General features: G+C 38.9%; 2 protein-coding genes across 2 annotated transcripts in view; both read right to left on the reverse strand.

The window, feature by feature from the left end:
• RNF148 (ring finger protein 148) overlaps window positions 1-19,788 on the reverse strand; it is a 46,883-nt gene extending 27,095 nt beyond the window's left edge. The window contains exons 1-2 of the mRNA XM_027573438.2: window positions 19,757-19,788; window positions 13,515-13,628 (exon numbers count right to left, since the gene is read on the reverse strand). The gene's annotated coding sequence lies outside the window, so the exon portion shown is untranslated. The remainder of the gene's footprint in view (window positions 1-13,514; window positions 13,629-19,756) is intronic.
• The window catches only part of CADPS2 (calcium dependent secretion activator 2), a 509,442-nt gene that overhangs the window by 378,292 nt on the left and 105,586 nt on the right, over window positions 1-25,564 (reverse strand). The window contains 1 exon segment of the mRNA XM_027573409.2: window positions 13,515-13,628. Within this exon segment, the coding sequence (XP_027429210.1) occupies window positions 13,515-13,628 (114 nt within the window).

Here is a 25,564-nt window from a genome sequence, read left to right on the forward strand (position 1 = left end):
TGTTGTAATTTAAAAAGTGAAAACACGTACGTACCATCCCAAAATGGAAAAAAAACTTACTGAAAAAGGAGAGTTCTTGCAATAGAGAACTACAATTACTAAAATGTTTCCTAAACATTATGTTTGAATTCAACAGTTCGCTATTTTCCCCTAATTCTGGAGCACAGGCAGGGCCACTCCATAACCACATGATCAGCGGATACCCAAATGTTGGCTGAAGAGAAATAAAACAAATCGGAGTGTCATGCTGAGGGTGTCTCGCCAACTGGTCAGTGTTAACTGTTTTAGAGACAATAGATGTGTGCCACAGTGTAAACACCATCTCGTTGAATTAAATATAAGTGTATTAACTTCTAAATGTGATTTGAAAGAAAATGTGCAACATGTGGAAACAAAATTAGAAACACACACAGTATTAATGCTGTTAAAATTGTACATGCTTAAATAGACCTTGACATTAAGTGTAAGGTTTTATAAAAGTATGTATCACCATCACATGAAGAACCTCTGGGATCTTCTACTTGGCCCCCTATAAATGATATGCCTCCGGTCCTGTTCTTAAAAGTGAATGATGTTTGATTCTTGACCAGTAACTAGATGTTCCTAAGATTACTGCCACACGAAACCACCCCTAGGAGAAAGCAAGTAGAATTATTACAGCTTTAAATACTATTAGGTGTATCCAAAGGAAGCTTTTTAGTACATCAAAACAGATACTGGCAGTTTCCTATGGTTCAACTGAAAAGTTACCATTTGAAATGCATTATGTGCCACGCCCTGTGGTAAATTAACATGCTTAATTTTCATAGCTTCATGAGAAATCCACAAAATGTCAACTTTTATGTGCCTAATATTTTCATGTCAAGGTAGGTGCCAGCACATTCAAATCTTCCTGGGTTTGCTCAACAGAGAAGGGAGAACTTTAGAAGAATGCATGTGGTTTCAATCATTCCTACTCCATGCTAGTAAAGTTGGCCAGGATGATTTTAATCATCAACTGCTCCTGCAACCCTCTTTCCCAACAGACTGGACTCTGAGGTCAAGGGACCTTGCCTTATTCATCTTTTATTTCCAGGGCTTAAGACAGTACCTGATTAGCATTTCAATAAATGTTTATCAGATGAGCTATTTAATTCAAAATTGATTAGTGTCTAGATGTTCAGCAGCATATAAGCCATGGTTTCCTGCTCTGAAAGAGCTTTTAATTAGGAAGCAATACACATGATAATATGAATTAAGTGCTGAACCGGCCGCCCCCCCCCCCCCCCAAAAAGCCAAGTACTTTTGGGAAAGCAATGCTCCAGGTATAATAATAGCTCACATTTAGCACCGTGCTTAGCAATTTAAATTCATTAATTGGTTTAATCATCAACAATCCTGGGAGGTAGGTGCATTATCACTGTTTCACAGATGAATAAAATGAAAGAGCAAGGTTCATTTCCAGGAGTCACATAGTTAAAAGGTGTTAAATCTGCTGTTCCAACACAAACAAAACACCATTTTCTTTGCCCGCTTTTACCCCTTGTGCTTTAAACTATTTCCTCTGTGATGAAGCCTTCAAAAGTCCCCATTTTGGTAACAGGAACCTTTTGGCAGTCTAGCAAAGCCTCTGAATCCTTTCCCAGAATAATGCTTTTAAACACAATTATGAAAATATTTTTAAAAACAAATGTGTGCTACAGTAATTTATGTGCATCTCCAATTCCTCATTAACAAGATGTACTAAAGGATTTTTGTTTGTTTTTATGTTAACCACCATACACTACATCATTAGTTTTTGATGTAGTGTTCCATGATTGTTTGCATATAACACCCAGTGCTCCATTCAGTACGTGCCCTCTTTAATACCCATTACCAGGCTAACCCATCCCCCCACCCCCTCCCCTCTAGGGGATTTAAAAGTACTGTAATTTCAGTGTAGTTCAGGAACTTACCCAGATTTCCAAGATAGCTGCAATCAAATATGTGATATGAAAATACATATATCTTTGAATCCCTGAATTCTACTCCTGAAACCCATGTTGCACCGTATGTTAACTAGAATTTAAATTAAAAAAAAAAAATACATGTATTCTGATTAGGGACAAAGCCACAGATATGGCTAGTTCTACTGTACTTTGTTGTGTACATCATGTAAGTAAATGCTAAATTTCAATTAGAGGTTAGTGAAATTAAAGGTATATTTCCCCATCTATGCTCACAGATTCCCTGAATTCTATCCAGATTAAGAACCTCAACTGTAAATCACAACTAATCAGTTTCCCTCTGAAACTGTCTCTTTTAGCATTCTTCATGATCCTTCCTCTAATCACAGCTACGAAAGTTGGAAATGTGTCTTATACCCTTAAAATCTAGTACTTGAGAGCAAGGTAGAAGCTAAGCACCTGGAGGGCACCTGCGTAGCCCCTCACACATAGTGGATGGATGAAGGATTACGGGATAAATGTTAACAGCTTCTATATTATCCCTTTGGCTAATAGTAGGTACTTCCTAAGCAGCTTCAATTTTTTTTTCCGAATAGCTGTCCTTTATCAAGACAACAAATGTTATTTCACCAGCTCTACTACTTTTAAATAAAACTCCCATCACAAACCTAGATTTCTATGCAAAAGAATGCTCCTCCCAGTGATCTTCTGAAAATAAGATTCTCCATCCTAGAGGTACCTTTACTGACAAAACCGTTTTTTCAACTGTGAAGTGTGAAACTATGTATATTGTTGGTTTTGTGGGGTACCAAATGAAAACAGGCCTTTTAGTAAGTAAGCACTTTGAAAACAAAAGTCACATAAGCTATACCCAAAATGTACTAAGAAACAGATGATCAACGAATGACTATCTTAGCTAGTCACTGTATTGCATATTTTACCTGTTTAATACCTTACGCTTTAAGAACTCTTTCTATCCATTTTTTAGGACTATGGGAGAGAAAAACTTCGATCAAGGTGAGACCAGCATCCACGGGGACTATGCTAACAAGGAATGGTACATGCGATTCAAAGTCTCGCCCCTAAAACCAGTTGACCAAAAAAAAAAAAAAAAAAGCTTTTTAAGATTTTATTTGAGAGAGAGAGAGAGAGTGAGAGTGCAGGCAGAGGGAGAGGGAGAAGAAGGGAGCCTGTTGCAGGGCTCGGTCCCAGGACCCTGGGATCACGACCTGAGCCAAAGGTAGACACTTAAGGACTAAGCCACCCAGGCACCCCTCAAGAGAGCCTTTTTCATTGAGCCTCTATTTAAAGCTTTTTGTCTGGGGGTGCCTGGGTGGCTCAGTCATTAAGCATCTGCCTTTGGCTCAGGTCGTGATCCCAGAGTCCTTGGATGGAGTCGGGCTCCCTGCTCCGCGGGAAGCCTGCTTCTCCCTCTCCCACTCCCCCCGCTTGTATTCCCTCTCTCGCTGTGTCTCTCTCTGTCAAATAAATAAATAAAATCTTAAAAAAAAAAAGGCTCTATTGAGTAAACCTGACAGAACATAAAGCAGAGGAAACACACTCGAATTAAGAGTGATATTCAAACCACCACAAAGTGTGACGACCCTTTCGGGGTCACAAAGTCTCAGGGAAACTATTTACCCCTGAAAACTTTTAGAAACTGAAAAATGCTCCAGGGCACCTGGGTGGCTCAGTTGGTTAAGCAACTGCCTTCGGCTCAGGTCATGATGCTGGAGTCCCTGGATCGAGTCCCGCATCGGGCTCCCTGCTCAGCAGGGAGTCTGCTTCTCCCTCTGACCCTCCCCCCTCTCATGGGCTCTCTCTCACTCTCTCTCTCAAATAAATAAAATCTTAAAAAAAAAGAAAAAAAAATGCTCCAGGTAATCAAAGAAATTAACTGTAATATTAGGAAGAACTTTGATGTAAAAAACAATCCACATAAGACACAACTTGCCTCATACGGTTTTTCAAAGAAATGTTAATCTTAAAATGATATAAAGTAACAGGAATAAAACGAAGCAAGTTCTCAAAGACACTTAAAGAGCATTTCTCTTATTAATGAAGGAATAAACGTAACAAAATGTGATGTGTAACCCAACAGCTCGCCCATCAGAAAGCCGCGGACGTGTCACTACTCAGATTTTCTTTTTTTTTTTTTTAAAGATTTTATTTATTTGTTTGAGAGAGAGAGAGAATGAGAGATAGAAAGCACGAGAGGGAAGAGGGTCAGAGGGAGAAGCAGACTCCCTGCTAAGCAGGAAGCCCGATGTGGGACTCGATCCCGGGACTCCAGGATCATGACCTGAGCCGAAGGCAGTCGCTTAACCAACTGAGCCACCCAGGCGCCCCTCTACTCAGATTTTCTATAACAGTACCGTGGTATTTTTTTCCGGAAGAAGGATATGGCTTTGCTGACTTAGATTTTATCTAAAGAACCAAGAGTGCCCGATAGAGAGCATGATAGTTAGACCAAGATAGGTCTAAATACTTCCTGAATCATGATGTTAGTCCAAGTGTAACAAGACTATGGCACCACTCAAAAATAAGCATCTGGGTGCACAAGAACGTGCACACTGGGTTTGGGGATTAGAGAACGCTGAACTGAAGTAAGCCACATGTGCTTCTGTTCTTTGTGGCTACCTGGCTTGGATTGAATTTCCAAATCCCTGGCCAAAGTGGAATGCTGCACTAGGTATACTAACCCACAACCTACTGTAAAAATATCATATCCTTGTATGAGAATGTAGATGGAGAAGATTAAGCGTTAATAAAGTCTAACCACGCCCTCTGTCACAAATACGTCATGTAAGTCTGAAAAACCCCATCACGAGTTCTTCTAAAAATATGTGAAAGAGAGGAAAATGCTCAGACTAATTTCCTCAGCTGCCTTCAAGCAACGAAATCCTACTACCTATGGACTACGCCTTCTTCACCACAAAATGGATACCATCAAGAAGGCAGGCAAGTCTACAAAACACACTGACAGGCAGCATACAGCAAGCTCCCCTCAATAGAAACAGGTATCTCAGACATGAAAACACATTTTCCAGATTCTCACAGAATGCTTAATTGAAAATGCCACCCCTAGAATTTAAGAAAATGTGATGTGAAATAAAACCGCTACTATCTAAAACAACAAATACAATGTGATCTGCAGAGCTTTATGCAAATTTAAAACCTCACTTCTCATTACTGGTTACTGGATTTCATCTACGAATGTGCTGACCTTTTTATATACCCTCCTGCACAGGCTGCCAATCTTGGTTTACTCAGCAATCATCAGTTCACTATGAAAAAAATACCCCTTTTCCACGGCATTATTTCGAATTTTAAAGGATTTTGACAGGTCAAACATCCCTTGGAATATGAAAAGTAAATCTTTCTATCCCAAAGTAAAATGATACAGAAATTCTCATGAAAATAGTTAAAAGCAGACCTGCTCAGCCTCTCTCCCTCTAGTTGGCACACACACAAAGTAACACTCAGGCTGTGCCTATTAATTCTAAAAGAGTAATTACATAAAGCAAAACAAGCATTAAAAGCTTCTCAGTTTTCACAAGCCAAACAAACAACTGCACTTTTTATTAACTGACAATTTTATTAAGGTTAACACAAGGTAGACGGGGATAAAGATCAAGGTCAGAGACTAATCTCTGTACTCCAAATATATCCCAATCATCCCACTGATCTTTATTTCCAGGGCTCTCATTCTAGGCCATATGTCACTGTCACCTGGACCACCACAGTAGGCCAGCCCTTGGGAGTACTCCTTTTAAGTAAGCTCTATACCCAATGTGGGGCTTGACCTCACAACCCTGAGATTAAGGGTTGCATACTCTACTGACTGAGCCAGCCAGGCACCTCTGCACTTAATTTTTAAGTAAATACTAAGAGTTAGGGTATAACGTCAGGGAAGGAAAGTAGGTAAAAGGAAGGATACCAAAGTGATTGCTGGTCCCAGAAAGCTGGAACAGATACCCCAATTTCCATGGGAGAAGCAGGCTGAAGTTCCTTGGGGTTCTGGACTGGGAAAATACAGTTTTGCTTTGTTTTAATATGTGAGTATAAAATTCAAAACTATGGCCCAGAAATTTGTCCTAGAACTGCATTATCAAGCCACATTCCTTTATTTTTTTCATCTTCGAGATGTGAGAGTACACAAGACAAAGAAAGGAAAAGTAGCAAGACACAAACTACTTTTCAGAGACTTGTGCAATTAGAAGCAGTTTGAGATCTTCTTCCCCCTTCAGCAGATGAAGAAACAGGTCCACAGCTATGACATGAGTTATACCAACCTTCAGCTATCTACTCACACAGCTACTAATCCAAGAAGGGTGGTAGCTGGAAGGGTGGAAACATGGTGGGAAAGCATGGTCACAGATGGTTTTTGAATAAGAAAATCCAAAGCAGACAAAATGCAGTACAGTCTCCACTTGGGATGTGAATGTGCCTTTCATTCCACCAGAATAGAAAATGCAGTATTGGAGGTAAGGAAATGTGCAAAATGAGTGACTACAGCATAACAAAGGATTAATAGTCTTCTTGGTCGATAAAGAACACTGATAGATCAGTGTATTTTTTTTTTAAAGGTATTTGAGAGCAAGAGATTGAACCAGCATAGGGAGAGAATCCCAAGCAGACTCCCCGCTGAGAAAGAAGCCCCATGCAAGGCTGGATCTCATGACCCTGGGATCATGACTTACACTGAAACCAAGAGTCAGATGCTTAACTAACTGAGCCATCCACATACCTCTATAAATCCGTGTTAAAAAGATAATAAAATATTCAAATGGAAAAATGGACAAACGATATGAATAGGTAATTCATAAAGAAACGAGAATGGCCAATATGGAGTGTTAAAACTTCCCAAAAGCAGGAACAAGACAACCAAATAGTTGGGATTTATTTTATGATAGTACCAGTGTGGAGGGGAAAAAAATGGCACTCTCACTGTTTTAGTTCCATAAATTGATACTACTTTTCTTGAGGGCAATTTAGAAACCTGTATAAAGAGTAAACAATGCTCATTTCAGATCAACCAGTAATACCACTTGCAGAAGTAAATGAGCATGCACCATCATTTCAGCATTTTTGTAGCTAAAAATAGAAAAAGTTTAAATGTCTAACAAGAAGGAAATTAAATAGATTTTTTTTTATCGATGGTCTATCATGCAGCTATTCAAAACCATGTTTATGGAGAACATTTGCTGTTAAAGAATGCTCATGACGTAGTATGCAAAAAAAAAAATCAAATGATTCCAGTTTCATATGTACAAAGGAGAAACACTAAACTGTTAAAAGGAGCTGTTTACAGGGTTTGGAATTATAGGGGATATTGGTTTTCTTTTCCTTTTTTTAAATACTGGTTTTTAACAATAGTTTTAGTGTCACGGAACCTGGATTGGATCAGCCGATGGAAGAACCAAGCGGCACTCGGAGATCTTGGAGGATAGGAGGTTTATTTAACGCTGGCGGGCTCAGAGGAGGATGATCTCCAAAGGTCTGAGGCCCGTGCACAAAGGGGGTAATTTATACACTTTTACTTCCATATTATGTGGCACTTTCCCAGGCACTGCAGGCAGGGCAGGAGGGAAAACCCGGAACGGCCCTTGGGCCGGGACTGGGATTCCCCTGCTGGCTGGGTGGGCCACCTTAGAACACACATTTCCCTTATCATTCGGATAGCAAGTTTTCCTCTGTATTCTTTAATTCCCTAACATAAGTATGTATTACTTCTATTTAAAACTGTTCTTTAATAAAGTAGAAATCTTCTGAATCCCAGAATTTAAAAATTCTATGTAATAAAAGGGCCTAAATTAGAGTTCAAAATATTTTAATACTAAATTTTTCATTTTATATGAAATTTGAGAAACACTGAAAAAATTTTTTAATTTCAATTTAACTTAGTCTTAAGACTCATTCTGTCTTATTAGCAGGTAGAAAATCTGAAAAGCAAATGGTGATGGTGGGGGTGAGACTAATGACAATACATTTTTGGCAATTTTTTAAACACTGAACACTCCTATAACCCTCATCCAGTCTTCAAAACCAAAAGAACATAAACAAGTAGAAAAAGAAAAATCACACCCTTTCTCAGAAGTTGTGAACAAAGCCAACCCACCACCACCACCAAACCTTTTAAGTTTGGTATGTTGAAAGCAACTACTAAGCACTTGTATATTCTTTTGGAAATCCCTGAGAAAGGCCATTTACTTTCCCACATATCTGTTATAAATCACACTGTCCTTGTTTATATTTGGATGAAGCCCACTTGATTTTTGTGAAACGAGCAGGTACCTGATGGCAAGAACAAGTTGGAGAGTATTAGGTTGCAGTAAGACCTGTTTCCCCATTCCCAGAATCATCTTAAGTTTCCTAAAGTGAAAAACAAAAAAACCAAATATTTGTAAAATTAATGTCCACTTTATGCCTCCCTCCCGACAGTAAGTTATTTACAGGGGATAAAACACACGCACTCTCTCTCTCTCTCTCTCACACACACACACACGAAGGGAAAAAAATTTCAATTAAAAAAAAAAGTACAGCAGAATCTAACAATCATTAGCAACAATAAAATTACCGAGATTATTACTGTTAGCTTTTATTAAGCAGCTACGTATACTACCTGCATTTCTTCTTTTCCTGTTCTGGTCCCTCTGTACCACTGTGGCTGCCTCGTTAGGTGGCTTACATGCTTGGGTCCATTTTTTTTTTTTTTTTCTAATTATGCTCAACTTTATGGGAACAAAGACTGGTGAAATTTCTCCAAAAACAGACTTCTTTTTCTTAGTACTTTATAGGTTGATACTGAAGCCAAACTTAGGACATCTTACCAAAATGCATGTGATAAAAATTATGTTGTCAAATAAAAATCATTGCCTTCGCAATATATATAGCATTCTGCATAGTATTCATGGTAAGTATTTATTAAAACAAAGATACATGAATGCACCCCCAAGACGGCACCACAAAATATTAAAATCCAATCCTGTCATGATCTAGTTGAAAGATATGATCTTTTAAAGTAATGAATGTACCTTGAAGAAATGTTTTAGGTCAAATAACATAAAGGAAAACCTATATTTTAAGTACTATAATTAAGATCCCAGGTATAAAGTAATATAAACCAAGTACCTGAAGTTATAACCAATAAAAAACACACAGGTAACTCTTGTCTTTAGAAAACAGACATTCAACCAAGCGGAAAAGACCATAAAATCATTAAATAGCATTTATGAAACTAAAAAAAAAAAAAAAATCAGTAGCCTCAGACTTTGGGAGAATTTGTGTTCCTAGAGTATGAATATATATTGTTTAATCAGTACACACTTACTAGGATTTTTCAGGTCTATCATTAGTTAGAAATGGCCATCACAGCTAAAGGCTACAAAACCTAATAAATGAGAAAATTACTGACAAGATTATTAATGGTTGAAAACAGTTGTATATAGCAAACAAAATATCCCTGAAAAAAGATAGACCTCAAAAGGATGTAAGAAGCCAAAAAAGATCATAGAACTATAGAATACTAAGTTAGAAAGAACACAAAAGCTCAGCCATGCTTCTGAAATATTTGCAGTCTTTGAAGAAACAAACCATGAATGAGAACAGTTACAATCAAAACAAACTCGATACTTTTACAAACAATACTTTCAGGAAAATAGAGTTGTGGAGGAAAAGAAAGAAAATACAAAATTTCTACATAGAGAAATAAGTGCCACAATCCTCAATCACTTAGTCAACAAATATTTGCTGAATGCATTTGTGTGCTACACACTGGGGATATAATAACAACTAGGACAAAAATGGCTCCTTCAGGGAACCCCTATTCTAGTAGTTGTAAGATCTAGTTCAACATGTTTCTCAAAATAGGGTGAATTGAAATCATCCAGATCCAAGTTCAAACTTCAGATGCTCCATCCTCAGGAATTCTGACTCAGTCTTGGGTGGAACCCAAGAAGGTACTTTTCAAAAGCTTTAGTGGAAAGAGAAATTTTAGCTCTATTAATTAGCTAAACAGATTTAGCACCTTTATTTTAGAGATGAAATAGGCAAGTCTGTTTAAAGGGTTTATTCTTTTTTTTTAATTTTTATTGTTATGTTAATCACCATATATTACATAATTTGTTTTGGTGCAGTGTTCCATGATTCATTGTTTGTTCATAACACCCAGTGCTCCATGCCGAATGTGCCCTCTTTAATACCCATCACCAGGCTAACCCATCCCCCTACCCTCCTCCCCTCTAGAACCCTCAGTTTGTTTTCAGAGTCCATCATCTCTCCTGGTTCGTCCCCCCTCTGACTTACTCCCCTTCATTCTTCCTCTCCTGCTATCTTCTTCTTTTTCTTTTTTCTTAAAATATGTTGCGTTATTTGTTTCAGATCTGTGATTTAACAGTCTTACACAATTCACAGCGCTCACCGTAGCACATATCTTCCCCAATGTCTATCACCCAGCCACCCCATTCCTCCCACCCCCAACCACTCCAGCAACTAAAGGGTTTATTCTAAAGAATGAAATATTTTTCAAAGTGCTTCGCGCACACTACCTGACACAGGTGTATCCAAAACGCAACTAGGAAACAACTATATGAGTCTGAAAATCTAGATTCATATTTAACTCAGATGCTTACTTAATATATAGCACCAGACAAGTCATTTAACATCTGTGAGCATTAGTTTCTGTCTCTAATTTGTGGGTAATATTTGTACTCTTTACCAGAGACACTGGAAGAAAACACTTGAGTATTTTTATTAGGCCACAAAAAATACCATATGAAGTTAAGAGAGACTACCGGCACTGTTAGTTATAGCAAAGTATACAAAACCGTAATCCTAAAATAAAGGGAAAAGACTTATGAGGGGAAAAAAGTTAAGCAAAAAAAAAAACTTTTTACCATGTTTATCCAACAAAATGTCCTTATTATTCAAGACTTTAAGTACCAACTGTGTGCCACCTAGAGAGTAACTCCCAAATGTCAACCAGGAATATAGTCTCCATAAACACATTATTAATATCACCAATCTTAACAGTGCTTTGAGGGTTGCACAAAGACAAGGTAGACAGAGTCTCAGAAGTAAACACTGGCCAGAAAGACTAGATCACCTAGTCCAACCACCTCTTTAGTTCTTACAACTCTTTCTGTAACAATCCCAACAAATAATCCTCTAATTCCACTGGTTAGAAACCTACCAATTGTAGAACAATCTGAGGAGCTTTGATAAGTAGAGATTCTGAAATTCTGATTCACTAAGTCCAGGGGAGAGTTTCAGGACCTGTTGGGGCAATATGCCTTCCAAGTGATTGTGAAGTGCAGCCAGAATCTAGCCTCCAGGGATGCTGCCCTCACCAGCCAATTCCACATTTGGACAGTGCAATTAATCTGATGTTGGATTGGAATCTTCCCACTTTAGTTTCCATCGTAGTCCTAGTTTACTGTGGGTTCCAAATACAACACAACTTAATCCATCTCCTGATTAAACATCTCCTGTTCCTTCAAATAACCTACATATGATATGTTCCACACCAGATAACCCTAAGTTTGTCCACATTTTAATATATGGCACCCAGAAGAGAATACAATCCTCATGTAGAATACAACGGGGACACTCTTTAATGAAAGTTACAATCTTTCCATCGACACAGCGTAAGCGTGCCTTTTGTGAAAGTGTGGCCATATCACATTAGGTGTTTTATGGTTTTTTTGTTTTTGTTTTTGTTTTTTTTTTAAGAGAGAAAAAGTGAACAAGCCTGAGCAGGGGTTAGGGGACGGAGAGAGGGAGAGGGAGAAAATCTTAAGCAGGCTCCATGCCCAGTGTGGAGCCTGATGCAGGGCTCGATCTCACAACCGTGAGAGATCATGACCTAAGCCAAAAATCCGACATTTAACCAAATGAGCTGCCCAGGTGCCCCACATTAAGTTATTTAATAAGCATATTAAAAAACAGTTTGGAATATATTTTGGAATAATTTTATATTTATAAATATACATATTTATATTTATACAAGCGGCAGATATATCACTGCAAGCTCCCACACATTCCCCTCATCCAGTTTGTTTTCCTAATGTTAACATGCCCAGTGGCCATAATACATTTACCCAAACCAAAAATGAACTGTTTAATTTTTAAAATTATATCTTTTTACACAAATTACTTTCCTGAACCCCATTTCCTTTTTCCTGAACACAGACTTTTAGCTTTAGCTTTTCTTTCATTACATGATGCTAGTATAGGCCCTTATCAATGCAAGATTTCACCTTGCAAGACTGACTCAAGATGAAATAAAATGTCCTATACTTAAGATTTTTGAGGTCCTATACTTAAGGTATTTTGAGTCAAGATCCAGTTAGATAATATCACTACTGTCATGAGACTCATGCCATTCACATATTTGGTAAGCAAGATGTCTATGCTTTTATACAATTCAACAGGCCAACTCTTGGGGTAATACAAACCCCCCTTGGGTTGCATGAAGTAACTTCTAAGGCATACCACCAATGAATTACAAATCCAACCAATTATCTGTATATCCAGTTATTCTTCATGCAAAGATATACCCTGTGTGAGGGAATATCTGACCTACTACATTCTCCATATTTTCTTTTTCCTAGTCTGTTTGCACGTTCTGCTTCTTTTATTTATTATGTTAATCACCATACATTGCATCATTAGTTTTTGATGTAGTGTTCCATGACTCATTGTTTGCATATAACACCCAGTGCTCCATGCAGTATGTGCCCTCTTTAATACCCATCACCAGGCTAACCCATCCCCCCCACTTCCCTCCCCTCTAGAACCCTCAGTTTGTTTCTCAGAGTCCATAGTCTCTCATGGTTCGTCTCCCCCTCTGATTCCCCCCTCTTCATTTTTCCCTTCCTACTATCTTTTTTTTTTTAACATATAATGCATGTTCTGCTTCTACAGGTAAAGATTTAAAAAAAAAAAATAGATTGTCTACACAATAAGAAGGAATGCATTCCCCCAATGACTCTGAAACGCTTAGGATAAAAAGGAAATTTTCTAAATTTAACATCTACTGGCAACTCACTGAAGCAGTTAATGACCATGTGTGAAAACTGGTGCTCATGGGTAATCCATAGAGAATTCCTGATGAATCACAAACTAAAACCACAACAAATAGCAAGGTGGTACTGGTAGTATTACTCCTCCAAGAAGAAAAAAGAATTCAATTTACCCTACTGAAATTAGTACTAGCCTTAATTTTAAGGCTTAGGGAACAAAATGGCACAAGATAGCAATTTACTATTAAAATCCCGATTAAAAAGGATAATTTAGACATGTGAACCCAAAGATAGCTATACTCAGCTATATCACTGCCAGAAGAATTTTTCTAAACACTTTACTTCTCCTCAAAACATGTCAATAATTTCCAATTCTATTTATCTCTGGAAACCAGGGTGTGGAATTAGTTTTCCAATTGCAAAATAAAATTGACAATGCTTTTGGAAAGGTTGCAAACTCACAGCCTTCCTACATTACTAATGAGTTCCTTAAAATGGGAAAGACACTTTTAAAAACTTTTATAAAAAGTATCAAAATATCAAAAACAAAACTCTTTAAACTTACCTCGTAGTAACTCCGAACTGCATTGCAAAATGCTTCATCAGCCACAATTTGGGTTTCTCCGTTGAGGAAGGCCTGGAACCGGTCTTTCAGTAACTGCAATTGTTGCTTATTAAGCTGTAAGGAAAAGAGGGAATTAGCTGAAACATTAGCCAATCAGAGAAATATAACGATTCTTAAAAATTATTGCTGAAAGTTAACACCTAGAACTAGTTTTATGTTAAAGGAAAAAAAAAGCTAAAAAACTACTACTTGTACCATGGCTCAATTTTAAAATGTTTCCAATTCACTTCTCATACTGGGGAATCCTAATACTGCAATGCACTATAAATTTCTACACCAGATGGAGTTCCTGTGTTTACTACCCCAGTCTCTTTTACAGAAGCAGGTAAAATCTAAAATTCAGATGAGAAGTGAACTGTTGTGCAAAATTGCCATTTGTCCTGAACAGAGAGAGCATAGAGGACAAGTATCCTTGGAGATGGGTGAACAACAGCTGCCTTAGATGAAGGATAATAGGAAGGAAGAGTACAGAGGAACCCTGAGAAAGAATCCTCTGGAAAGAACATCTTTTGATGCTAAAAGTTTGGATTCCATGCACATACCTCAATGCTTGAGGTAAGACAGACAACTGATGAGACAAATCCTGAGAACAGAGAGGCAATAGGCAGACAGGGAGTACATGTGTAAGCGCACCAAGGGAAGAGCCGTACACCAGGGGAGGGGAGAGTTCAAGCGCACAGATTCCCTGACCCTGGGTCTGACTGCCATCATTACTACTGAGGGTGGGTGGGACATGAACCATGACTTATCAACCATGTCTTCTGGTCATCAGTCACCAGGGTCAGCTACTTAATTTGTAGGGCTCAGTGCAATGTGAGAATGAGGAGCTCCTTGTTAAAAAATTACGAATTTCAAGATGGTAGACACAGAGCTTTACACCAAGCATGGGCCCTTCTAAGCACGGAGCCCTGTGCAACTGTGCCCCTGAAGTCAGCCCTGACCATGGGGCACAGACTTCACCAGAGGTGGGGCACCGGAGGTCAGGCACCAGTTGGAAAATGCTCAACTGCTGAGAGAACACAGTTTTCCAGATAAAACCACACAATCCCAAGATACCATAAGGAACAGGAAAGGAGTGACCTTTCCATTTCATTTGATCCTCATCCCACTATTGAAGAACTCAATCCAGTTCTGGATTCTACAGAGAGATGGGAAGCATTTGGAAATATGCTGAGGAGAAAATGATGGAAGGATTAGGAAAGAAAGACAAACTGGTAGGATTTGGTTTCAAAATGAAGGCTGATACCACCTCAGCTTAAATCTGTTCAAAAGGCTTATTAAAATGCCATTCAAATAGGAGACAAGTGCTTTCCAAAAAAAAAAAAAAAAAAGCCCCCTTCTTTGTTAGATCCAGGAATCTAATAAGACAGTTTGTAGAGAAACTGTTGCTGGTAGTAACAGACTGGAAGAGAATGGTCCTATTGTACCCAGTATAAGAAACCTCTTCCCCTGAGCAGGGATGGAAAAAGACCACTCTGTTTAAGGGAAAGCTTCATTTTAGGGAAAGCTAAACCGAAATCAAATGCAGAGGCATCACCATTATATTACACTTTCTGCTTCTGTAATATGGAGAGCGTCAAAGCAGGGACCTTTTGTGTGTATGCACTGGGAAGGCCAATTAAGTCCACGACGTCAGCTCTCTAAGCATGGCTCAGAAAAGGACCAGATGGAGACAGGATGGCAGACAGCTGAGAGCACTTCAGCTGCCAAGCCGGGAGCTGCTAGGAAGGGCTTCAACCTGAAAACCAAGTGTCCAGGTAACATAATGGACACGGAAAAATGTAGAAATAACAGACTGGAGGGGATCTTACTGAGCCTTTGCCCCATCTCCGTCATTTGATTAAAACAAAAACAAAACAAACAAACAAAAAAAACCATAGCTTTCAAAACCTGAAAACCTCAATTTTCTTTCAGCAGATGCACTCTGTTCTTTACAGTGTTTATTTCACCACTGTACCAAGGAGTTAATTTTTGGGGATTATGGCATGGAAAATTCATGAACACCAAGGAGATCTGAGCAAACTAACTTCTTGGAAACTCCCAACAATGCTGGCATAGTTCACAAACGTGCCAGAAGCACCTGGCTAAACACCAGACTTCAACGTTTATATGAACAACAGTTGCTGCAGTTACATTTAAGACCTAAAATGTCAGCCAATATTACAGTGATATATAAGGAGTCAATAAGTACTTTTTAAGTAGAGAGGTCTGTATTTCCACAAAAGATTGGGAGGAAAACAATTGAATTTTAAATCTAGCTGTAGAGATAGCCGTTTAGAATGTAGAGTTCCCTTAATTCTATTTGCATTATCAAAATAAACCATATTATACATCAACAGAACGACTAATGGAAAAGACCCAAGAATTAGATCCAAATGCACTCAGAAATGTACTAGAAAATACCATTATAGCACAAGTCAGCAGTAAAAGATGGTCTATTCAATCAATGGTGTTAAAGTAACTGGGTAGCCAAGCAGGAAAAAAATTAAATTGTACCATCACACCTACTGTTACATTAAAAGTTTTAATTCACTGGAACTATAAAAAGATGAAACTGTAAAGGTACATGAAGAAAAAAATTCCTTTTAATGCTAGTATGTGAAACACCTTTCTAACCATGATCCGAAATCCCCAAGTCATAAATTTAAATGTTAAAAATAAAAATAAATAAATTGTGCATGGCAAAAATACCATAGGCAAAATCATTAGAAAAAGACTAATGAGTAAAAATATATGTGTGTAACTTCCATCTTTAAGAGCTAATTTCCTTAGACGAACCATGAGAGACGATGGACTCTGAAAAACAAACTGAGGGTTCTAGAGGGGAGGGGCGTGGGGGGATGGGTTAGCCTGGTGATGGGTATTAAAGAGGGCACGTTCTGCGTGGAGCACTGGGTGTTATGCACAAACAATGAATCATGGAACACTACATCCAAAACTAATGATGTAATGTATGGTGATTAACATAACACTAAAAAATTTTAAGTAAAAAAGAAAAAAAAATGCCATCATGCCAAAAAAAAAAAAAAAAAGGAGCTAATTTCCAAACATGGATCCCAGACGCTATTAAGAATCTGACCAGTGGGGGCGCCTGGGTGGCTCAGTTGTTAAGCATCTGCCTTCGGCTCAGGTCATGGTCCCAGGCTCCTGGGATCAAGCCCCACATCGGGCTCCCTGCTCAGCGGGGAGCCTGCTTCTCCTTTCCAGCTCCTCCTGCTTGTGTTCCCTCTCTCGCTGTCTCTCTCTGTTAAATGAATAAACTCTTCAAAAAAAAAAAAAATCTGACCAGTAAGTCAATATAAAAGTGGACAAAATGGATATACTTAAGCTAGGATAGCAGGCCTAACTTCATTCATAATAAGTAAAATACAAATTAAATCTACATGACAGAGGAAGGATTCTGGGAAGATGGTGGAGTCGTGGAGTCGGAAGCACCAGAAATCTCTCTCCCCCACCTAGATTACAACTGCACTGGCAGTTTCTGCCTGATGTAAATATTTTGGGATTCTGGAGTCGATCGAAGGCTTGCAACTTATAGGGGAAGGCTTGAATGTAAATTGCAGTTAATTTTGGCCAATTTTAGCTTCTAGCACAGTAGCAGCTAGTCATCCCCCACCCCCAAGCTCAGTGGCAGGGGGAAAAAAGAAGCTAATAGCCTAAATTTTCATAAATAGAGGACTAATAAATGCTACATTCAAACAGTGGCAATACTATTAGCTCCATAAAAAGAACAAGTTCCCTTATGTACGGATATAAAAAACATCTTCAAAATATCTGGGCGGAAGGAAGCTAGTTATAGAACAGTAGGTAAAAATAAGCCACCACTCCCATAGAAAAGGGGAAAAATTAGAACACGTATGTGAATTTGTTTCCATATGCAGATGGAAACTATGGAAGAAGGATGGCTGTGGGCACTGGACAGATGGAAAATAAGTGAAAGATTTTTCAACCTATACTGTTATATTCATTTTAGAATTTTAAATCACAGGATTCTTCCCTAAAATTTTAATTTAGATTTAAAATAAGCTACGATGGCAACTTTGCAAATCTTTTAACTCAGTGATTATGACGCATTGCATATAGTTTAGATCTGATCTTCCTGCAGGGAGACTGGACAACAAATGAACTGACTTTTCAATTCTCCGTTCAAGTAGAAGATTTGAACTTGACAGTCCCATTTTTTTTTTAACATTTAACATTTCAAGGTTGAGCATATCTTTGATACTTAGACCAAAAACAGAACCATAATAGTAATCCTATTCAATATTCTGATCAACGCATAATCTTTACAAAATCCCTATGAAGTCCTCTCTCAGCCTCCCTCTGAGCCTATTAAAATACACACCTTCATTACCTCACAATAAAGCCTATGCTCATTTTCAAGAACTGAAACCTGTTTCCCCTATGACTTTCCTACAATCCTAGTTCTAACACTAAGACAAACCAGAATAAACGTTACTTTCCTTCTTCCACAAAGCAGTTCAGAAAGTGGAAGACAGGTGCTGGCTTGTTTGTGAGTCTTCTCCTTTCCAGGATTCACTCTGCCAGTTCCCCAACATCCTAAGGGTATTCTCCAATTTGTTCACAAATTAAGTATTCAACTGTTAAATAAAACTTAGTTACATCTAAGTACAAAAAAGCACATTGAAAGCTATAACATACAAATGAAACTCATTACAATAGTAATGTGCTTCCTAAAATGTGCTGGGTAGACAGGTCCTGATTCTCCTAAGATAGTGTGGCCAACACAGACAAGTGGGAGGGCCTCTTCCCACATTCTAAGCACTATTAATTCACACCAAAAACAAATTAACTCTTCTTGGCAGTCACATCAACTGACTCACATCGTCCTTATCAACAAAAATTTCTAAAACATTCTTACATATGTTTCATTAAGCCACATTTCATCTTGCTAGATCTGGTCTATTGTTCCATTTGATTAATATTTTGTTAGAATTCTAATTCCTTCACCTAATGACAGGTCATTATAAGAAACCTTTAGTTCAGTTTAAGAAACAGGAAACCTGTTATTGCATAATAGGGTTCGTCCAGTTTGACACAATTAACATTCTTTGGGGCAGTTGACTTTATCATGATTTATCCTGTATTTTCGTTTTTCCCCACATACTGTCTCCACACTAGTATGTTTACCAATGAATGCGTAACATTTTTCAAATACAGAGAAAGTTTTAACGTGAAAGTTATCCAATGGGAATTTTTAGAGAGCTTTTTATATGCAACTAAACTGCAGAAACTAGAACATAAACATCCTTGCAAATATCTAAATACAGCCAACAGATTAGCTTTATAAACAAAACACTTCAAATACCGACAGTGAAAGCTAAGTTTTAAGATTCTTGGCTGGCAGGGGTAATTTATCTGTAATAAACAGGAAAAACAATTTTCAAAGTTCAGAGATGTTTTATGTTTCTTAGGTGTTTGGTTTTTTTTTTTTCGTGTTCAATTTAGATTCTAGCCTTTTCACTCTAAGTAACGATCAACTGAAGACTTAGGCCCGTATCTTGACTAGCAGAAGACCAACCATTTATGATAGTCAGGGGCTCAGGAACCCAGCAAGCACTGCTTGCAAAGCCTGCTCTGGCCTGTGCTCTCCCATCCAGTCTTTACGCTTGTGGTGGGGGTGGGGAGGGGGTGCAGTGTGATACCCGGGTAAGTCAAGGCGATCACAGATTCCACAGCAAAGTACCAGGTGACTAGCGGGTATGGTACCTCCAGGATTGGAGGGTGGGTGACGGTGTGTGCATATACCTCAAAGAGATACTGACAAACGTTTTTCAAGGAAGTCAAAGGATTTACTCCAGGCACAGATGGTCTCTGAAATACACAAGCATAGCTTTAATGCCTGTTCATGAGACATAGTAAAAGATTTTAACAGGGAAAGACTAAAGCACATTTTCATTTTTCCCTCCTTCACAGTCCATCAAAACGATCTACATAAAACCATTGGGATAAAATAATCTGTGCATTCCATGTTTCCGAAACAACAAACTTCTCCAAACGCCTATCAGAACAGGATAACAAAGAGGCTGTGACCATGTCTCATACATGATAAATCCTGTGGAAGGCATTGCTATTAGTAGTTTCCTACCCAAATAACTTCTCTTGCGCTTTTTTGTAACAGATATCTCGGATACGCCTGAGACTACAAATACCAGCCTTACCTGGTTATTTCCACGTTAACGCCTAGGAGGGTAGGGGGATGGGTTAGCCTGGTGATGGGTATTAAAAAGGGCACATTCTGCATGGAGCACTGGGTGTTATGAACAAACAATGAATCATGGAACACTACACCAAAACAAATGATGTAATATATGGTGATTAACATAACAATAAAAAATTTTTTTAAAAAAAAGCGAAAGTGTGTGTGACTTGCAGGAAACTCTAAAAGGTAGATGAAAATCCAACACTTTTAACGCTTTCCTCCTCTACTAAGCTGGAATCTGAGGTGTTTTCTAGAATGCTCAGGTCGGCCCATAAAGATGGTATAAGATAGAGCCTGATGTCCTTCTCAATGGGGAGCAGCCATTGTAACCCTGGACCAACTACGCCCAATTTCTTTTACATAAAAAGAGAAATAAACCTATATATAGATCACTCTTAATTGGGGCCTATTACTGACCAAACTGAATCCTAATGCATACAAATCCCAATGAGGTACCCAACCAAGGAGAAAATGCCATATATTACTACCATCCCTTGCTGGTAAGGTTATTTTAATTATGAGATAAAACATTCATTCCATAAGTTACTTTATATGAAAAACACTTTATCCAGTAAACTTGCCCCAATGAACAGTGAACCCCAGAATTTATTTTGGCAGACTGAATTCTATTGTCCCACAGTACTGAAAGTGGGGATGAAAAAGCCCCAAATTTCCAACCTCTACTTGAACATTTTATAATGAAATATATACTGTGATGAGTACAGAACAACAAAATCCCACTGTGTATCATAAACAAATGGGCTCCAGGCTAGGCTTACTCAGTCACTAAGTGAACTACACGTCTATCCATATTCTCAATGGCCTCCTAGTCAAATTCAAGCCTCAGCAAGATTACATGCCGTTATGTGATTGGGGGGTAGGGGAGGGAACCTGCTGGTGAATACTTTAACTAGGAATGTTCAATCCATGAATTCTATCAATTTCCTTGCTACACTGTACTAAACACATTCCACACATGTCCATCAAATCTTCCTTAACCTGCTATAGATAAAGTGTTTATCTACATTTTTTAAATGAAGAAATTAAGCTCAAAGAAGATAGGCACCTTGTGTAACTTCACATCTGGTAAGAGCCAGGGAAAGAATCTAAACCAGTATCCTGATCTAAAGCCTAGAAATATTCTGGGGCGCCTGGATAGCTCAGTTGGTTGAGTGACTGCCTTCGGCTCAGGTCATGATCCTGGAGTCCAGAGATCGAGTCCCCGCGTCGGGCTCCCTACTCAGCAGGGAGTCTGCTTCTCCCTCTGACCCTCCCCTCTCTCATGCTCTCTCTCTCCCTCTCTCTTTCAAATAAATTAAAAAAAAAAAAAAGCAGCAGCAGCCTGGCTAAAGCCTATATTCTTTCTCTTCACCATACTATTGTTTCCCTCATGGTCACTCTCTCCTTCACCCCCACCCCAGTAAGAGGTGTTTGTCACCATCTGATGTGTCATAGAGAGATTGTATATTTTGCTTTTTACATGTCCCCACTAGAATAAAATTTGCATCAGGATTAGAACATGATTTTTAGCTCATAGAATATGCTCAATTTTTTTTAAAGAATGAAAAAGTGGGCAAAGGAACAAATGGAAGGCCAGTTGCTATGAAACTATTCCTTACTAGCATAGCGACATCTTCCACTCATACTCACCTACCCCCACAAAAAAGTTGGTCTAGCATGCAATTATAAAACCTCAAGATTACCTCAATCCACCACAATGTATCAGAAAACAGCTATCAGATATGTTCACCTATTTCATTGACAAGGTTATAGGTGACAAATGGGGCAGTAATGAAGAGCACGGCCTCTGGTGTCAGACCACCTTTGTCAGTTTCCAGGATCCCCCAACAATTTGTAGGGTCTTCAGGCCACTTAACCTCCATGTCTCCATCCAGTTCCCTATCTAAACAATGATGATAGTAATAACATACAATTTAATAAGGCTGTTGTCAGTACTATAATAGGGGGAAAAGTGTTTAACACATTAAATGCTTTGTAACTGCCGTTTTAGAAATACATGGTGAAACAAGCAAACAAAAAAAACATGGTGATTTTATTTCCAAAACTGCAGAAGTCAGAGACAAAAACCAATCTTAAGATGGATGCAGATGGACAATTAACGATAAACTGCCCAGAGCTAGGCTGTCCAGTACATAACCATGCCTGACCACCACGCACTTGAAACGTGGCTAGTCCAAGGTGACATGTGCTCAAAGTCTAACATACCAAATTTCAAATACTCAGTACAACAAAAAATACACAGCATCTCACTAATACTTAAATACTGGTTATATGTTGAAAAACATTTTGTATATATAGGGTAAATTATTAAAATGATTTTCATCTGTGACTAATACTTAAATATTGGTTATATACTAAAAAACATTTTGTATATACAGGGTAAATTATTAAAACGTCTTTCATCTGTTTTTAAAAGGTCACTAGAAAATTTTAAATTACTTACATGGCTCAGATTTCAATTGGATGGCAGTGGCAGAGAGAAATGTGATGGTCAAACGGCCACCGAAGGCAGATGAACAGGGTCATGCTACATCCTGCCCAACAGGTGTGGCCTCGCTCACAGCAATATGACCCACGGTCTATAGCTTGTAGCCAAGTCCTATGGTAGGACTGATTTCAGGAGAAACTGAACAAGAGCCAAAAGGCAATACCTAAGTATTAACCTAGTGTTTTCCATTGCCAGAGAGAGTGAAGTGGGTATTATTAGTCTCACGGTATGGATGAGAAAAGAGGCTTAGAGGTCAAGGTACAAAACTAGTTAGGTCATAAGACCAAGATCCTAAGCTAGGCATCCTCAATCCAAGGCCATGGTTTTTACCCTCTCATTACATGCTGCCTATCCCACCGACATGTTATTTGACAGTCTTCATTCAGTTTAATCTTACAAGAGAGAATCCGGTCAAGTGTGGAACAGTTATTCAATAGGACTGTTTCATGTTCCTGAACATGAATATAGGTTGAGAGCAAACTGGCAAATCTTCTCATTATCCTCCAACAATCTGCTTTAAGCCCTTCTTATTCATTCCAGCATCAGCTTCATCCACTACTCAGAATGAGATGGACCTATGAAGGCCTTTTTAATGGTCCCAACTAATAAGCTCATCAAAAGCAAATAAAAATTATCACACTTGGTTTGCATCCATCCACTTGACTAGAGCTGGTAAAAAACTGTTTCTCAGTAGGTCTGTGGAAGTGTTTCTAGAAGAGATTAGCACTTTATTCAGTAGACTGAATAAAGAGATCCACTCTCACCAATATAGGCCGGCATCATCTAATTCATTGAAGGCCCCAACAGAAAAAAGCTAATCAAAGGTGACTTCTCACTCTCCTTGAGCTGTGACATTCATCTTTCCCACCCTTGGACATCAGAGCTCCTGGTTCTTGGGCCTTTGGACTCAGACTGAATTATACCAGCTTTCTGGGTTCTCCAGCTTGCAGAGGGGAGACTGTGGGACTTCTCAGCCTCCCTAACCATGTGAGTCAATTCCTGTAATAATCTCTTAGATCTGTACCCTATTCGTTCTATTTCTCTACAGAACCCTGACGAATATACCAACGATCATATATAACAGTCTTAGCAATCTGTTGCCATCAAGCAAGTCAGAGAGGACTATGGGTGTACAAACCTTCTGAGGCATTCTGAGATGTTCTTACTGCCATCAAGATTCACCCTCTCCTCCATTAAGATCTGACAAAAATCACTAAGGCTTCCCAAAAAAGTCATCTTGGAGATGAACGATGTTAAAAAAAAAAAAAAAAAAGGCAGGAACTAGGAAGCAGTCAGCACACATTCTGCCACCTCACCACTTGCAAAGTCAGAAGCAGCAGTGTGTCATAAGCCAAAGGTAGTAGAGTCCCAGCTTCCTACAAACCTGATAGCTCATGTCAAGGTAGGTAAGAGGATTGCCCTTTTGAAACAATAGGACTTTCCCTTGATCACCCTTAATAAATGTGTAATTTAATACCTAGTAATAGGAAATACTACTTGACCACTCACCACACAGTAAGTACATTTCTAACCTCTTTACAAGGATTATTCTAAGCCCCCATGAGTTAGGTTCCTTATGTCAAATCTGAAGCTAAGACCAGGTAAGTTAAGGAAGTGGTCCAGTTCACCTAACTTGGAGGCAGACCCAGGTACATCTGACTAGCACACTCTTAGCCACTGGCTACCTTTGGGGTTCCTTCTTGAGCCAAACATTCTCCACACCCAGGTCAAGACACAGGACCATCAGAGCCTAGCAAAACTCCTTAGATTTCCTTTCTTCCTTTATAAAGTAACCCAAATGAAACCTCTAAGAAACCTCCTTCCACCTGCTCCCCTCAAATGAAGTCATCCCGTTCTGTGTGTCACTTATACCCCTCATACTCTGGCATTTGCCTAACAGGACTTTCTCCTTACTAAAGTACATGTTCCTTACACAGGGATGCCAGTCATCTAGATGGCCTCACTCCCACTTAGTATTTGCTGATATGAAGTCATCCAGAGTGGGAGAAAATCTAAAGTGGAAGAGGGTGTCACCAGGCATTATGGCTTTTCTGGGCAGGTACCCTGTCCTAACCACTGGCAAAAGACACCAACAGTAACATAACTGAGTGAGGAGTTGGGAAGAAACAGTCTTGAAATTCCAAGATAGACTGTGTGCTAAGTTCATGACCAGATTCAGTGAGGCCTAAGAAACAGCCAAGGATTTCTTTGCTGAGCTGCAGTGTGACTAGTTCTATTTTGCAGATGATATTGTTCTCCGGCAGGAAGAACTTTGTGCCTCGGTGCCATCTGGTATTTCATGGCAAAGTTCCGTATGCTGAAGACACAGTGATTTTATATTCATCACAAAGAATTTGGACAGACCAGCAACACACAACTGTGAACTTGTCTAAAAGCTTAAACACGCTGACCAGCTCCAAGCCACACAATGGCCTTTTCCAGGAGCTAATAAGTGCTCCGAGATTTCTTCTGCAAGAAAATATGATCTCTATTTGCTTTCTTCAGAAATGTTTTAAGTTTTTGCTTTCCTTCTAAAGCAGATACATCATGGGTGAGAAATGGCTGTCTATAAAAAGGGGAAAGGAAATCTCAGCTTGCCATCTTTGTTGACCCATCCCTCTGACACACACAGTGGCAGACTCTCATGAGAGAGCATCTACCTTACTCCTCTAATTTGGTTTGAGTGCACCGGACTGAAAGTTACAAAAGGTCCAACTCAAAAGGGCCTATTAAACAATAAATGGGTTTACTGGCATATCTCAAGAAAAGAGGGCTCCAGATCAGTTAATTCAGTTGCTCAATGAAGTTATCAAGGATCCAGGCCTTTTCTATCTGTAGATATCCTTCATGTGCTGGTTTGTCCTCAGTTTCCCTGCCTCCAAAGAAACCCATATTAACTCCATCAAAGCATCCTGTCACAAAAACCAAAGATTACTTTTACTCCAAAAAAGGGGTAGAGTGAGGAAACTTCCCCAGAATCAGCACACCCCTACATGTAGGATTTCTCTCCTACATGTTACTATCCAGAAAGGATTCATGGGTCCATTCCTAAAGAAATCCCTGAAGTTGAGAAAAGACAGTCATGACTGACGAGTCAAGGGTCACCGTAGAGATTCGAGAGGAATCCAGCCAGTCCCGCACAATGGCGGTCTGGTATCCGAATACATACAAAAGTCTGGTTAAGGAAGAACTGTAGCTAGAGAAGGACTATTATGTAGGCAAACTAGCAGTGCTACTCTGTCCTGACCTTGCCAATAA

The sequence above is a fragment of the Zalophus californianus genome, chromosome 12 (genome assembly GCF_009762305.2).
Source record: "Zalophus californianus isolate mZalCal1 chromosome 12, mZalCal1.pri.v2, whole genome shotgun sequence".
In the NCBI taxonomy this organism is placed as follows: domain Eukaryota; kingdom Metazoa; phylum Chordata; class Mammalia; order Carnivora; family Otariidae; genus Zalophus; species Zalophus californianus.